We start from the raw sequence: 16,115 nt of genomic DNA, 5'->3' as shown, positions 1-16,115 counted from the left end.
AAAAACTTTCGATAACGCGAATAAACAATTTAATAATGCATTCCTGTACGGGCTGTTTGTCGTATATGCCCATAAAATATTCAATTTCGAAATCGATGAGTCTATAGACCGAGGGAACTTGTTTAAATTTACCTAATTTAATATTACAAATATTTAATAATTTTTTAGTAGCAGATGACTTCTTGGGTAGGCAACCCAACAAATACAATCCAAAGTATAGCCCTTCATTTTTATTCCGTTCGTCTGCGCGGTTGCCTCTTTGCAAGTGATCAACCAAAATGTGTATGTGTGCAGCTTTCTTGTACGCATATAATTTTTTTCGAGTTATCTTCGTCTATACATTTTAAAACGTTTTCGGTAAGCATTACAATTTTGCACAATGTAAAACCCCAATTGGCCAACCGCTGCGTTTTGTCTCAACGGAACACAATCTGGCAACGCCGCGAGAAAGTTTAAGTTGACAAGCAAGTCACTTATCTGTGGTCGACAAACAAACGTATCTTATAAGGTTAAGGTATCGCAGAAAGTTTTATTTATTTATAGCGTTTTATTTCGTTTGAATTGTTTAAACAGCAGGGCGGATCCGTGGTAAAAGTCGCGTCGGCAGCGTGCTCGGGCTACGCTTTTAGCGGTACGTCGCCCCTAACGGACATTCCTCGGACGTTGTGACTAATAACGGGGTCGACTCTTTGCGTGAATCAAACACGAAGGTCGCCAGGGGCGTGCCCACGGGACAACTATGCCGACGCAGCTCGCGGATGACAACAACGCGAACGAAATCCGCGCCAAGATCGCCTATAGCGGCGAAATTCTGGTAACCTACATCGACCGGAACATTACTCTCGACGAACTGTGCCAGGAGATCAGGGAGATATGCAGGTTCGGGCAGGACCAAATTTTTACGATGAAATGGGTCGACGAGGAAGGCGATCCCTGCATCATCTCTACCCAGCTCGAATTGAATGAGGCGATCCGATTGTACGAGATCAACAAAGATTCCGAATTGGCCATACACGGTAAGTCAGTGGTTCGACTTGGGCGGTTTTATTATTGAACGCTGCGCAGATCATATTGTTCGGTCGAGTGTTGTTCGTATGCGGCTTCTTCTTCGCTACTCGCATGCCCCAATATAGACGAAAGTTGTCTTGACCATTTTCACAATTGCACTCCCACGCGAAACCGTTAAACTATTAAACGGCTGGTTCGCTGGGCGAAAGGGGTACTGGGGGAGCGCGTGCTCCCACACATGCTGTTCTATCGATCGAGCAGCTCGCTGCCCGGAATTCGCCCTCGTCTACGTACACCCGAGCAATTTCAGTCCAAAGGCTATTTACGATTCGGCGCTTTAAAACTGACTGTTGCCTGGATTATTCATAAATTTTTACGTATTGGTAAATTATTTTTTTGAAATTTTGAAAAAAAAAATTAATGTAAACATGAGAACGAGAGGAACGGAGCATGTTTAACGTTTGAAGTGCTGTATAAATTCCACTAATATATTAATTTTTGTGTTCGCTAAATTCAATTCTCATATACTTTGTCTCTGACAATTATCGAAATAACCTGACGATAGCAACAAAATACCTGACCATAGCATCAGGGACGGACTTTTAAGGTGTTTTAATAATATATTATTTGATATTTAGTGTGCACTAGTACTAATAGATAACACGATGACACTAAATTTATAAAAATGATCAATAATCACATAAACAACTACGTTTTTATTCAAAATCTAATTTTGTTTCACTCTCAGAGTTCTCATTAAGCTAAATTACAATGTTTACTATGTTATTTTCCATGCAAATATAAGAATCTCGAATTTTTAAAATCTGCAATTACATTTTTAATTAAATTGTTAAATTTGTTGATCTCCCATTGGATTTTACTTCGTGCTACAAATGTTTTATGGTGTTGAAAACAATTATATTGTCGAAGACCTAAACTAATATGGCTCATCTATTATATATTATATTATATATTATTTCTAGGTAGATAGAGCCCTTAGTATCTTTCGCAGACAACAGCAAGCAGTCCGGAATAAATCCCTTTTTTGATCCATCGTGAATTATAGTGATGCGGTTTCTTTCATTTGAAGATGACAGCCGAGAGTTTTTAGTTTCGATACTGTATCGCACGTATCGAATCAACTTTGATCTAGGTAAACGAAATACTTTGAGACATACTATACGTATAGGGCTAATTTTGGTTACATTGAAATTCAGTTCTTTTTAACAAATTGTTTATTCATTTTTTTCCAATAAACGTTTTTCATGTTCCTGATATGTTTCTTAAACACACTTTTTATTAGTGTTTTTTAAATAATATTTTTTAAACCATCCTTTAATATATGGATGCACTAGTCTTAGGATGAAGGACTGAATAATTAGAAAGAGGCCGAAGTGCTGTGCTGCACATCACACGCCGTTTTCTTTCACTTCCAAAATAATATATTAAAATTTTCTAATATACCCTTTCTGGAGTTTACTTGGAATTTTCTTGGTGAGCTTGTTGATTTTTTCTAAACTATTAGTCTGACTGGAATTGATTTCCTCGCCGCAAAGTTCTACATTTTTATTACTTCTCGAATATTTTTTTCCACTATAGGCTTATGTGGTGAATACGTCGGTATAGTGTGTCTCATCGTATCTCGTCTTGGCTTTTGACGGAACCTCTCGCACAAAGTAATTCATGCGTATTGTTACTCGTTTTACTAATGTATTTAGATAATTATTGGTAAGTTGTCTCTATTTAGTGTCTTCGTATTTTCTAGCAGTGATATTGTTATTTTATTGTAAAGTCTGTGTCACATGAGGAAGGAGTTTTAGTCAACTGATAACTTGCAATGCCCATTACAATTACGCTATTAGAAGGAATGTTTGGAACTAGTTTGCTTTTAAACCAACTTTCAAATCAATCAGCGGTGGTGTCTTCATGGTAATACAGAGAAGAATCTTTAATATTTTACGCAGACAGAGAAAGTCCATTTGGAATCCAACAATCTTTAGGGCCAGCATGCAAAATAGTTATTCTTTTACCTCTTTTTGATGGTGCGTTTGTTTTACACTTATCAATTGAGTTAACCTAACCCTTTTCCGGGGTATCATAAGTGTCGAACCAGGTTTCATCCAAGTAAATAATTGGCCTTTGTTGTTCTCTGTAAATCCTAATTTTTCTAGATATTCCAGTCGCCATTTCCGAATTCTAATAGATTCCATTAAAACTTGCCTTTTGTCAATTTTTTTAAATCTAAAACCCGTGTGTTGAATACACTTCCATAGGATAGTTCTGCCACATTTAACACCGGTGGTTTCATCTTTTTCAAGCCTCCTAAATAAGATATGTAATATAGGCACGCTTTGTACCTCGTATAACTGTTAAATTTTACGCCGTATTATATCTTGATCACTTTCATCTACACTCGAGAAAATGTCAGCATCGCTCCTTTTTTTCCTCGCTGAAATGGGATTATTCACAATTTTCCATACAGTTGATGTTGGAAGTTTCGTCAATGTGGCCGTCACATTGTTTATAACTACCTTAGTCTCAATAGAATAGTGTTTTCTACATTTTAGCGGGAGCATCTCCTGAGATACAGTAAACTCGCATATATTTTGCATAATTCGCACACGATTCAACACACGCTGCATTACACACGAAATAAGAATTATTACTAATAAACTTAAACTAGGTAGTATACCAAACCAAAGAATATTAAACAGAGGTAGGTATAAAATTATTTTCTAGGTACGGACCACAATTTTATCTGAATTTAAATTCCGAAATTTTAGGTAATAATCTTGTTGCATTGTATGTTAATGACAACCCTTGGATAATCCCATTCAAAAACAATTGGTCACTTTCTTATACCATATCTAAATAAACATAATATAAGATTTAATCTTTATATATTTTAAACACGTTAAAAGTCCATCCTTGATGCTCTGACCTATTATAGTGACAGGTCCGGTGTTTTACTGCCGTCGGCAGGTAATTTGGATAATTACCGACATTAATCAAGACGATACACTTTGGGACAAAGTATAAATAGAATACGACCCTCAGCTGTCTGTCGGTACGCGCGTGCGCGAAGCTTCGGCACGGTAACCGCTGGGGTGCACGGACGCGCGCTCGCGCTTTAATCCCCGCATAGAAAGAAGTCGATCAAATGGACACGCGGCGGTTCGCACAGGCGCGGCAGATACGTCGCGATTGTTTGGCCAGCGCAGCGAGACCGACGCAAGCTTTAACCCCGAAACGTTGTCGTCCCCCGTCGGTTTTCGGTTCGGTCGACTCTCGTTTGTTTTTTTTTTCGCCGCACCGTCCCCCGCCCCAACCGCCCGCCCGTTGGTCTCCGTGAAGCGTCCGGTCGCAGCTTCCTCGTGAAAACGTTATATTATTATAGTGTTCGACATCGTGACTGTGTTGGTGAATTTGAGGGGGTGAAAAAGCCACGAAAAAGGAACCCCGGACCCTTCGCTTAGCGTCATCTGCGATAGCGGCGTCCAATTTTTTACATATCCGAAATATGCAGGTTTTTTTTTCTCGGAAGAAAATTGCGAAAGTTGAAATTTGATTTGCCACCGCAGACGCTCAAAACGGTAAGCGATGAAAAAAAAAACAGAAAATTAAAAAGCCAGTTTGCGTCAACAGCGTTGTCAAATCGACCACCATTTCCACGTTCGTAGTGGCCCGTAATAGCCGAAAATTAAATAAAAGAACACGAACGCGGCCTTGTCCGTTAGCAATTATCAATTCGTTGGGTTGACCGAAACAGGCCCGTTACATAATCTGCGGTATGGTTTTGCTATTGTCGCTTATTTTTTTGGCCGACAACTGATATCGTTAATTTTACGGTCGATATTTTATGATGTGTTCAACAATGTGAATAAGATTTTCTATTTCAACTCATAAAACGGTCGCATTTTCACTAAATATGTAATAAAAAAGTAAATGTGTAGTAGAACTTCGGTAATCCTGATTAATAAAAACCGAGACAATTCGGATTAGTAAAACATCCGGATTATTGAAATCTTTTTAAAAGCCACAAAAATTCACCCAAAAGACATCGTTGTAGCATTTTTTAACACAAATAATGTAAACATTTACTAACACCTAAAAAATAAAAGAAAAAGAACACCCACACGCAGTTCTTACACCTACCGACATAGAACGACAACGAAAATAATGCAAATAAATGGTTTGGATTATTGTAAAATGTAACGTGCCGAGGCGGATATCGGTAAATGTTAATAAACTTAACAATTTGGACTTACGTAAGTAAGAATTAAAAAGTCTGCAATTTTGTTTGTTTTATACTGCATTGTCTTGCTTGCATTGCGCGTTCTCTCTTAGTTCGTAAGATGGACAAAACATTCATTTCAACACCATTTTCTTCTGCCCACTGTATGCATGTACCAAAGCAACGAATAGCTTCCTCATGTTTAATTTTTAGATCATTTCTAACACCTTCACTGTCCCTCACTGTACAGCGGTAAGTGGTCATCATCGCCATCGATCCACTCGTTGATCTCTGCTTCTTGCGTAGCATATTTCTAATTTCGGCCGGCGGTAAATAAGTAAAGGCAATGGGATGAAAGTTATTCTTTCCTTAGACCCTTTACACCCAGGTGTCGAATTCTTTTTATGATGTACCAAAGTACGATTTGACAACATTTTTCAGAGCAGTGCTGATTCGTATGCGTTGTAAAGCTGATTTGGTTCCAACTGCGTCTCCCTAATTTTGTTGGTTAATGTCTGAAAAAAACGCTTAACAACAATTGGGTCATTAATAATTTTTTCCCTCTACTTGCGTTAAAGTTGTTATCACCATAAAATTTTGCATAAACTTGTGTCGCGTTTTCTCTTAAAATATGGGATGTAATGGTTACATGTTTTTCCTGCTGCTTAATAAACCACCCGTATAACTCAGTTTGCATTTGAGGGCTTCTCCTTTTCGCAGAGTTTTCTTACGTCGCGTTGCAGAAAAGCAATTTTCGATGTAGCTGAAACAAGGCGATGACATTAGTATAGAGGAATTCAATCACCTTGTACCCAAACTCACTTTGTACCCAAAATGTCAGAAAATAAAATAAAAAAATATTTATTTTCATTTCATTACATACTTTCGTAAATTCATGCTAGCTGTACAACAGACATACGTCTTTATTTGCCCAAATTTCTGTTTTATATCCGAAATAGTCGACGTACCAACTCGACATTTTATAGCCAATACCTTGTCACTCTAGTTTTTCTAAATTATCATATTTTTCCGCTAGTATTAAAGTTTTGTGTGCTCGCTTTGGTGCCATGATACTTTTTAACCTCTAAGAAAATCTCGACTTGTCTTTAGATTATGATTATAGAATACATAATGTAAATAAGTAATATTTAAATTTTGGCCGGATTACTGGAGAATCCATTTCTTCTTTCAAAATTCGAAAAACTTAAATCTCGACGAGATTAGACGTTACACAGGATGTTTCAAAGTAACTGATCGTTGAAGTGGATGCGTTAGATGATTTTAAGAAGAAGAGTTCCAATAAACCCACGTCCAAAATCTAACTTTTGAGATGCAGGGTGTTAAAAATTAGAAAAAAAGGTTTTTGATGTTTTTTTTTTAATGTAGCGGTACAGGACGTGCCCTAGATAATTTTGAAAAAATAATGCCATCCCTTGTTTCTTTCAATATAAAATTTATTATCAAGTCCTCTTTCGTGTAGGAACCAACTTTATTTCTTTACTCTTTTTGATCCTTGGAAAAAAATAAAAGGCTTTAGCAAGCATATCGGCACGTGACCGTTGACGCGTTTCTTTTTCGTGGCAACCCCCCAAAGTAGCTCCCGCCCCCTCGTTCGCGCTTAACCTACAATTACCGTTGTAACGAAGTGAGGTCATGTCGGCGTCGGCGACCAGCTAAGCGCAAAAAAAAAGGATTATGGCGTGGGGTTACTGGAGCGCGACCACGGTGTCTGACCGGGGCCGCAGTCCCCGGCGTAACAAAGAAAATCCCCCCGAATCCCACCACGGCGCGACGACGAAACCCGCAGGCGACGACCCTCCCTGCGCCTCACATCCCCAAACTGCCGCCCCGGGAGCGCAAACGATGATACCCGTCGACCTGGAGGAGGTCATGCAACAACCCCCACACCAACACCACCATCATCACCAGCTGTCTCGGCGTCCGAGCCTGGACCTGGGCTCGATGGTGGGACCCCAGAGCGCCCTCGCCGGCATCCTCTGCGCGGCCCACGGGAGTCGGCAGCTGGGGGGCACCCTCTCCGCGGGCAACACTCTGACACGGGTCGGCAGCCGCCACACCGCTGTGGAGTACGCAGTGCCCCACCACTTCCATCACCATCACCACGCGTACGTCGAGTACCACCACCATCAGGGGCAACTGTCGTTATCCGACGACGACAGCAGCTCGGAGCCGGGATACGACTCGATACGCGCAGGTTAAAATTAAAAAAAAAAACACCATTTTTTACACCTATTATAGTTTTTTTCTCCAATTTTAAGAGTTAAACAATACTAATTAATCCCCCAATAATAAGTCATAATATTGCCAAATTTTCATAGTTTGGATTCCAAGAAAACTGGACACCTGCCAAAGCGAAAATTCGAAAATTCAATACAAATCAACAAATTGGTTTTTTTCCCTCAATTTTCCGCGTATCAAAACTCAATTTTGGTTCAGTTAGTCGTTTCGATATCGCGACCCATTAGATAAACGCGCTATCGCTTTATCTCTATCGTTGTTTTGACCGATATCGGGCGCATCAGATAAGGCGGCTCCAGTACTGCGTTCGCGCGTCCCATACTGAGTCTTTGTTTTTTGGGAAACGCCGCGTGTTCCCGTGGTCGAAATGTGAAAATGGCGTCCGACAGACACAAACCGTGGCACCTGAGGTTGCTGGAGGAGGCACTGAAAGTCGCGACGGTTTACGCTTACCAGCCGACCGTCTATTACCTCCTCGAAGCTTACCCGAGATGTAAGCCGAACCCGGCGTCCACACCCACTCCGACAATATTATCGGGTCGATTAATTGTGAATAAATTTCCATTTGGCACCTTAGGTTTAAGTTTACTTCCAGTCACAGACAGAAAAAATAATTTGGCATGTTCGAGAATGTTCCCGTGGGTTTACGTGCGAGGCAGGCTAGTCGAACTGTTATTGTAATCGTTGAAGCGCTATATAACCTTAGACGTACTTACCCCTACGACGGCCGCAGGAAGTTTCTCGTGACTTTCATTCCGCAACTTGTCTTATCCGCGAGTCAATTCGATAAAAAACACGAACGCGAATCGAAATTTGAGGTACTCATTTTTCGCAACCGGCCTTGCTTCTGTTCAGTTTAATTTTTAACAAAGATACAGTTAAGTTTTTAAAGAAACTTCCACAGGCTATTGTAATGTTTTTTACAAAACTTCTGTTGAGTGGAATTTGCTGAGTCGCGGTTAAGATTGTTAGGTTGCTTATAGATTTCTATAGAGTATCGGATTGGGTTCGGCGTCTAATGATGAGTTTATTTGTCTTAGTCTTAAGGCTCTTTCGTGTTCTTTGAGCCTACTTTATATTTTTCGTCCGGTTTTTCAAATGGAATTTTGTCTTTGAGGGACCGAAGATGTCGAGAGATTTTGGACAAGTGGTAAATCTGGTTTTGACATTATATTGCTTTAGAACTCTTGATATGTGGTCAGTGATGTTTTGAATGTAAGTGGTAAATGTGGGATTGCTTTCGGGATTATTGCTATTGGAAGATTGTGTTGTATTTTGGGATAGAACGCTTAATATCTTGAATGTAGCAATTATTAGGGAGAAGAGCATAGGTAAGGTGTGTTGATTCTGGGTGCAGTGACTTGGGCTGAGATGGTTTTTCGGCTCTGTAAACAAGAGAGTTGATACCCGATGGTGATGTAACAATGCATTAAGGTATCGGTCTGTGTACGTAGTTTTCTGTAACACAATGACCGGATGTTAGATCCGATTTTCTATTGATAAGAATATCTAAAAATCGGAGGTTATTATTAGTTTCTAATCCAATGGTAAAATGTATTTTAGGGTGCATAGAGTTTAAATGTCTAAGAAAATCTACTAGACATTCTTGACCATGAGGCGAAATAACAAAAGTATCATCGACGTAGCGTTTCCATAATGGTGCTGACAATAGGTCGAAGGGGTAATCCTGGTTTGTGAATCTTGGCGAGTCGTGAATCATTGCGAGTCCGTAGAGACGAGGAACTTTAGAGTCATGAGAGGTTAGAGACTTTTTGTCTGTCCAGAAGTTTTGTAAAAAATAGAGGTGCCTGTTTTGCTTTTGCGTTACGACGGTTCTACTGCCCACATAACTCGGCGTCCCTCACCAACCAACTAAATAGTCTGACTAACGTTTTTCGATACTTCCCATAGAAAGTGGCTGGTTCGAGCAATTGCAGGACAGATGTTTTGCGTTTCAAAATACCGCCATTGAATAATGAATTGTAATTATTTAAGATGAGGTGACAGTCATGGATAATAATGGAGCTTTGTTTTCACTTGTTTCTCGCGTTTAGATCATGCGTGATATTATGAGCTGGAAGATATTTTCTTCTCTTGGGTTTACTTAACAGTCCCCACTGATATTGAATGGACTGTATATTTTTCTAATTTATTTATTTTATTTTTAACATTAAAAAAGAGCTCAAGAATGTTCTGCGACGCAACATAGAACGCATGTGGAACTGGTAGAGTTAAATCGGCAATAACGAAGTGAAAATACCTTAAAAAACAAGCATCAAACAATGGTTGGCATTTGCGCTCAATATACCGGCACAAGCCATTTCAAATCTCGCTTTAGCCAATGAGACCTTCCAACTTACATGGTCGTCGATATTTCAGATTTAATTTAGAAGTTTAGAAAGAAAATGGCGCAAAATGCAGGTTGGTTTGTGAATATTGGGGGCATGCGCGGATAATTTTACAAAATTAACGGCTCCTATATTATCTAATCTATAAATACTTTCAACAAATAACACCGCGTGGTGTCCCAGCATGGCTGCTGATGGTTTGTGAGTTATAGAACGTTTCGCAACGCCCCCTTTAAAAGCATTTTCTCGCCAATCGACCTGAACCCAGACAAAATTTAGCTCACCTCACCCAGAAAGTGCAGCATTAGAATATTTTTTTGTGGGGAAGTGGCGCTTAAAAACTCAACGCGTTAGCCTGTATGTAGGAAAAAAAAGTAAATCGGTCGCCGCCGCTGGCCCGACAACCAACAGTTTTTGCGTTATCTGCGATAAAACTGCGCGTTCCTAACCTCCTATATATCGGACGCGAATATTCGACGGCGATAAATACAACCAACGGGCGTATAATGCCAAAATTAACCGAATGCCGGCCAATCGCGCCCGCCTAAATGTGTTTCACGTTCTGCTCGAAACTTATGGCGAAACATTTTTACTTATTCGAGGTCGTTTTCTCCGCAGTCTTCCCCAATGCGCCGCCTCAGCCCGGGATGCCCTGCCAGGGAGAGGACAGTGAGTATTTTTTTTAAGTAAAAAATCGTCTTTGGACCGCGCACAAAAACGGTTGGTTAAGCCGACGCGAAACCAGAGCGTTGCGACGTTGCCGCAGTTACTGTTTACAGGGAGCATCTACAGGAGGGGCGCGAGAAGGTGGCGCAAGCTGTATAGGGTCAACGGTCACATTTTCCAGGCGAAAAGGTTCAACAGGGTGAGTAGCGCTGTGACAATAAAAATGTCCTCCGTCTGAACGAGTGGAACCGTGTTGCAGAGAGCGTTCTGCGCTTATTGCCACGACCGTATCTGGGGCCTAGGGAGGCAGGGCTTCAAGTGCATTCAGTGCAAGTTGCTGGTGCACAAAAAGTGTCACAAGGCGGTAAATGTCGCGTGCACTAGCGACCACGGACCGGAACCCGATCCCGCCCCCGTCAGGGACGAGCGAAACGGGGACGCGGTCCGCATCCTCGCCGCCCCCGGAAACGATCTCGTTTCGGAGGCTGGATCGGGTAGGGAACGCGAATACGCGGAACAGCCTCCGGACATCGCCGGCGATTCGGTACCGGTGGAGGACCCGACCAAACCGTCGGACGACTTAGAGGCGGGGTCGCAGCGCCAATACTCGCTGAACGACTTCGACTTGATCCGGGTGATCGGCCGCGGCTCCTACGCGAAAGTGCTGATGGTCGAGCTGAAAAAGACGAAACGTATTTACGCAATGAAGGTGATCAAAAAGGCTCTGGTCACCGATGACGAGGACATCGATTGGGTACAGACCGAGAAGCACGTGTTTGAAACCGCGTCCAATCATCCATTCCTCGTCGGCCTTCACTCGTGCTTCCAGACGCCGTCCCGGTTGTTTTTCGTCATCGAGTTCGTCAGGGGCGGCGACCTGATGTTCCACATGCAGCGGTAGGCTGTTCGCGGAAGCTCGACCGCCTTTGACGACGACGTCCTGTTGCAGGCAGAGACGCTTGCCGGAGGAGCACGCGAGATTTTACGCAGCGGAGATATCGCTCGCCCTCAACTTTCTCCATTGCAAAGGCATCATCTACAGAGATTTGAAGCTGGACAATGTGCTGCTCGACCACGAGGGGCACATCAAGTTGACCGACTACGGCATGTGCAAGGAGGGCATCCGACCCGGCGACACGACGTCGACGTTCTGCGGCACGCCCAACTACATCGCCCCCGAAATACTGCGCGGCGAGGACTACGGCTTCTCCGTCGACTGGTGGGCACTAGGTCGGTGGTTACTTTTATTCTACAGAATAAATAAATAAAGTAGAATAATTACACAAAGATAGCGAAATGTCGAATTTATGGGGCACCCTCGAAAATTTTACTTTTGATGGTAAAAGTGAAGGGCTGCCGATTGAATCCGTTAATAAAACACATTTTACACACATCTGATTTTTTTCTCTTGTAGACATGAAAAAATTGTATAATATATCAAAAATATAGAACAACCTAACCTAAATCTTGAACTAAATTCTAAAAGAATAACAAATATTTGACAGATTTTCCGTCATTCTTTGGTTAAAGCATTTTTTGTATTCGTTGCTCATGCTCCTTGGTTCTTTTCAACCAAGCAGTTATTGAATTATCATTCTTTTGATATGTGTGATGTGTTTGCCTTCTTATCCGCATCTGAAAATATTTTAGTTTTGAAAAAGACAGGTTTTATAAATCTGCACTTTATAAAAAAAATTAAAGAGAAGAGACTGGCTTCTTATACATCCCCTCTCATGAAAGTGATCTTCTGAAAGATTTTCATAATACAAAAAAAACATTGATGTAGGTATACTTTTATGTATTTGTTCACATTTATTTTTTATCTCTTTTATGAGAGTAGGTACCATCGCGCGCAAAAAAACTTGGCCAAATTTGACTTTTCAGTTTGACAGCAAAGGCCCCTTAAACCTTAAAATTTTCCTAATTTTTTTTTGCTCGTGATACCTACTATCATCATGAAAATAAGTCTAAAAAATAGGGAAAACATTTTCATGAATTAACTTAACCATTTTAATGTGAAAATTTGATTCCTAAAATAAATACTTTGTTTTTGGAAAGGAGGCGCGGGGGGAAGGGTGATTCTTGGATCCATTTATTTATTTATTTATTAATTTATTTTATTTTTTTTAATTAGGCAAATATATAGCTAAAAATATAATTTTGTTCTGGGGGATTTTCTCTAATACTGCTTACTGCTAATATTGTAAATTTAAGCAATAAGATAAGAAAAGAAGTCTATAATCGAAAAAACATATGCAGTCCAAGGTACATAGGTACATGTGGCGCAAGGGGATAACCTCAGGTCATCTAGTTAGCGCATATCTTTGGAATGTCGTGTACAGTAAATCCGCAAGTTGTCCATTCAGAGGATATCCCTAGGATGTAATTTACAGTATATCCTCAGCATGCTAACGTATATCTTAAGAATATCCTCCACAAGTCCCGGGGCATGCGACTTAAATGGGACATTGACCGGATATTGTGTGCTATTTGGGTTTCGACCAGGTCGGCCACTTTATCAATAAAATAACAAAAAAATAAGACAATATCAACTGTTTCCGTCACAAACGTCCCGTTTTTATCGCCCTAGGTGTGCTACTCTACGAGATGCTCGCTGGTCGGTCCCCGTTCGACATAGCGGGCGCGTCAGAGAACCCGGACCAGAACACGGAGGACTACCTATTCCAGGTGATCCTGGAGAAGACGATCCGGATTCCGAGATCTTTGAGCGTCAAAGCCGCGAACGTACTCAAGGGGTTCCTGAACAAGAACCCCGCCGACCGCCTCGGTTGCCACAGCACCGACTCGTTTGCCGAGATCACCGGCCACCAGTTCTTCAAAAGCATCGACTGGGACCTGGTGAGTAACGTGGGTATGCGGACGGGGTGACGTGACGTCGCCGTATCGTCTTTCCAGCTCGAACAGAAACAGGTACAGCCGCCGTACAAGCCGCGCCTCGACTCCGACAGAGACTTGGCCAACTTCCCGCCGGAGTTTACCGACGAGCCTGTCCACCTCACCCCCGACGACCCGTAAGTATAACTTCGCTAATGTTGAGATTGGTCAATTCACCACTTTTTGATTTACTAATCAAAAAATGTTTTAAATAACACCTTGCAACTGTAGAGTGTTATCTATCATTATTTATATTTTAAAAATTATTTTGGTCACCACTTCGTAATTGGCGGGTCATTTGATTACTTTTTAATTTGCTAGTCAAAGAATGTTTTAAATAACATCTTGGCGTCTATCATTGTTTAAAAATGTATACCACAAACAAATCAATTTATCGATATCTATTATCTCTTCAAGGAATAGCCGCATACGATACTCAGCAATTCGGGGAATCTCAATAACAATATCCACGTAACGCACTATATAAATACATATAAATTTGAAGGTATTTTAAAAGTTATTTTGGTCAATTGATACAAGACAATTTGATTTGATCGGTCAAGCCCACAAACCTAAACCTTACCCATCGTCACCTTCATCGTTTATTGATGCCCTGCCTATTTGACATCCCAGCCGCGTGATAGAGAAAATCGACCAATCGGAGTTCGAGGGATTCGAGTACGTGAATCCGCTGTTGATGTCGCTGGAGGACTGCGTGTGACACAACGTGAACTGCGCGCTGCACCCGAGCAACCTGCCGCCGCCGCCGCCGCTCCTCCTCCACCGTTACCCGCCGCCACCGTTCCCGCCGCCGCCACCACCCGCCGGCGTATACGAGGGCGACGACGACGACGACGGGTACCTGCAGGTGGAGGTGGGACGTGCGTCCACCAGGTCCGTCTTGCAAAACATCTTTTGCCTTCCGCTCAACTAGTGAGTTTTTGCTCGCGCGATCACTCGGTAATAGGGCTTTTCTCAAAATGGCGTCACACGCTAAAACCGCCCCCCGTCCTCCTAAATTCCTTTCGGGCCAAGGGGCGGAGAGACGCTTATTACGACGAGCAAGGCTTAGAATAATAATTATTAAAGTATTAAACAACAACAAATTGCACTTTGAAATATTTATTGAACAAAAGGTAGTAAAAAAAAAGTTTTCGCGCGAAAAATGTCTTCCTTTTTACCACCCCCTACCCTGCCCGCCCCGCTCCCGCGTAGTCCGGTCCGGTTGGGGCGCCCGTTGACATTTTCGCTACGTCGGTTTTGACGTAAAAAAAAAAAAATTCCGCGTCTACAACTAAACCGCTGTGATATTCGAAGGCATTCCACGAATTTTTTCGGACTATTCGGGCGGTGGGGAGGGAAAATGGGACGTCGACTTTGCGTTATGTTGAATCATATACCGGCGGCTTGTAATTTTTTATTAGTATTATTTATGAGTTGGTATTATTGTATCGTATTATTATTGTACCAGAAGGTAATAATCAGTTTGCATTTTGTATGACTTTTTTTTAGTTAGCGGTTCTTTGTATTCTTTATAATAAAGGTCTACTTAAATGTTATTTTGCAAATTTTTTTGTAGAGCAACTACCACAAAATGTTTTTTTTTTTTCATTGTAAAAGACATATATGTATTGTGCCAATTTGCCAAATCAAATCTGTTCCTTACTAATCCCTTAAAATATTACTCTTATTTTAGAATAAGATTTGTTTCCCCGAGTGATTTAGTTGCTTGATTTCTACTAATAGTTTACTCTTTAACTTGCTCATTCTTGTTTAGATTATGCGTCCCGTCATCTCTAAGTGCTTTGAAGATCTTTTATTTTTTTTCGTCAGTCCTACTACTTCTTCATTTTGGAAATGACAGATATATTATCACTTGCTGGAAGTGATTAAAGCGACATTACATCAATTTGCCTTTGGAGATTTTTCACAATTCTTACGTTACAACGTTCTCCTTCGATTTGGCATTTAATGTGGTTTTGGTATTCGCTATTCCTGGTCAATATTTTGTACGATTATCTTGATTACAGACGTATTTTGGTGTAAAACTTGTTGCATTCTCATTTTTACTATTGTTTACGTCAACGTTTTGGAATTCGTCAACTATTTGTTGCTCACCGCTGGCGTGACTCGCTTAATTTTGTTAGTAAGCAGCTTTTCACCGCCACCACTCAACTGATCACCACCGTGCTATTGAATACAGCTGGATCATAGATCAGCGTCCACGAGTACAGCCACTATTAGCACGAGCCGCAAATTATAACACCTTTGTTTTTTTTTATTCGACTGAATTCGAAATTCCATTAACATTTATTCTTTCATATTTTTAATTATTATTATCAATTTCATAAGTTAGTTAACTTTTTTATTTAATTCATTTATTTTGTGGTACACAAACAACCTTGAACGCTTCAAATAAATACTGGGTGCAACATATTTTTTTCTTTCTTTTTTCTAACTTAATGTTTCTTTTCTTGCGGATCCGTATATATTTAATTTAATATTAAATCTAGTCTTTGATCTTGAACAACAGTTTAACACCTTTTAGTACAGACTAGTGATGAATGTAATCACGTGGCGCTCAAAACCACCATCCTAACCCAGACCCGACTCCACTGTCTAAAAGTATAAATTTATCTTTTCTTTCTTTATTTCTTTAAATATATTTCACATTATCTTTCCCAGTTGAACGAACTATCCGCCGG

The 16,115-nt window shown here is 40.9% G+C and overlaps 1 protein-coding gene across 2 annotated transcripts; it reads left to right on the top strand.

Moving 5' to 3' along the window:
- The first annotated feature begins 471 nt into the window (after positions 1-471).
- On the top strand, positions 472-14,963 carry LOC132699906 (atypical protein kinase C). 2 transcript variants are annotated; one of them, XM_060666887.1, is made up of 8 exons: positions 472-1,016; positions 10,468-10,518; positions 10,629-10,714; positions 10,775-11,412; positions 11,465-11,745; positions 13,106-13,374; positions 13,432-13,547; positions 14,044-14,963. In XM_060666887.1, exons 1-8 carry the CDS (start codon positions 740-742, stop codon positions 14,129-14,131), a joined length of 1,806 nt encoding a protein of 601 aa, XP_060522870.1. In that variant the 5' UTR covers positions 472-739; the 3' UTR covers positions 14,132-14,963. The 2 variants fall into 2 exon arrangements, with proteins under 2 accessions (XP_060522870.1, XP_060522869.1); XM_060666886.1 differs by lacking the exon at positions 472-1,016 and adding an exon at positions 2,259-7,457.
- Positions 14,964-16,115: the final 1,152 nt, after the last annotated feature.

The sequence above is a fragment of the Cylas formicarius genome, unplaced genomic scaffold (assembly GCF_029955315.1).
Source record: "Cylas formicarius isolate icCylForm1 unplaced genomic scaffold, icCylForm1.1 PGA_scaffold_3__17_contigs__length_32017465, whole genome shotgun sequence".
In the NCBI taxonomy this organism is placed as follows: Eukaryota; Metazoa; Arthropoda; class Insecta; order Coleoptera; family Brentidae; genus Cylas; species Cylas formicarius.
This window is presented reverse-complemented; position numbering and strand designations above follow the sequence as displayed.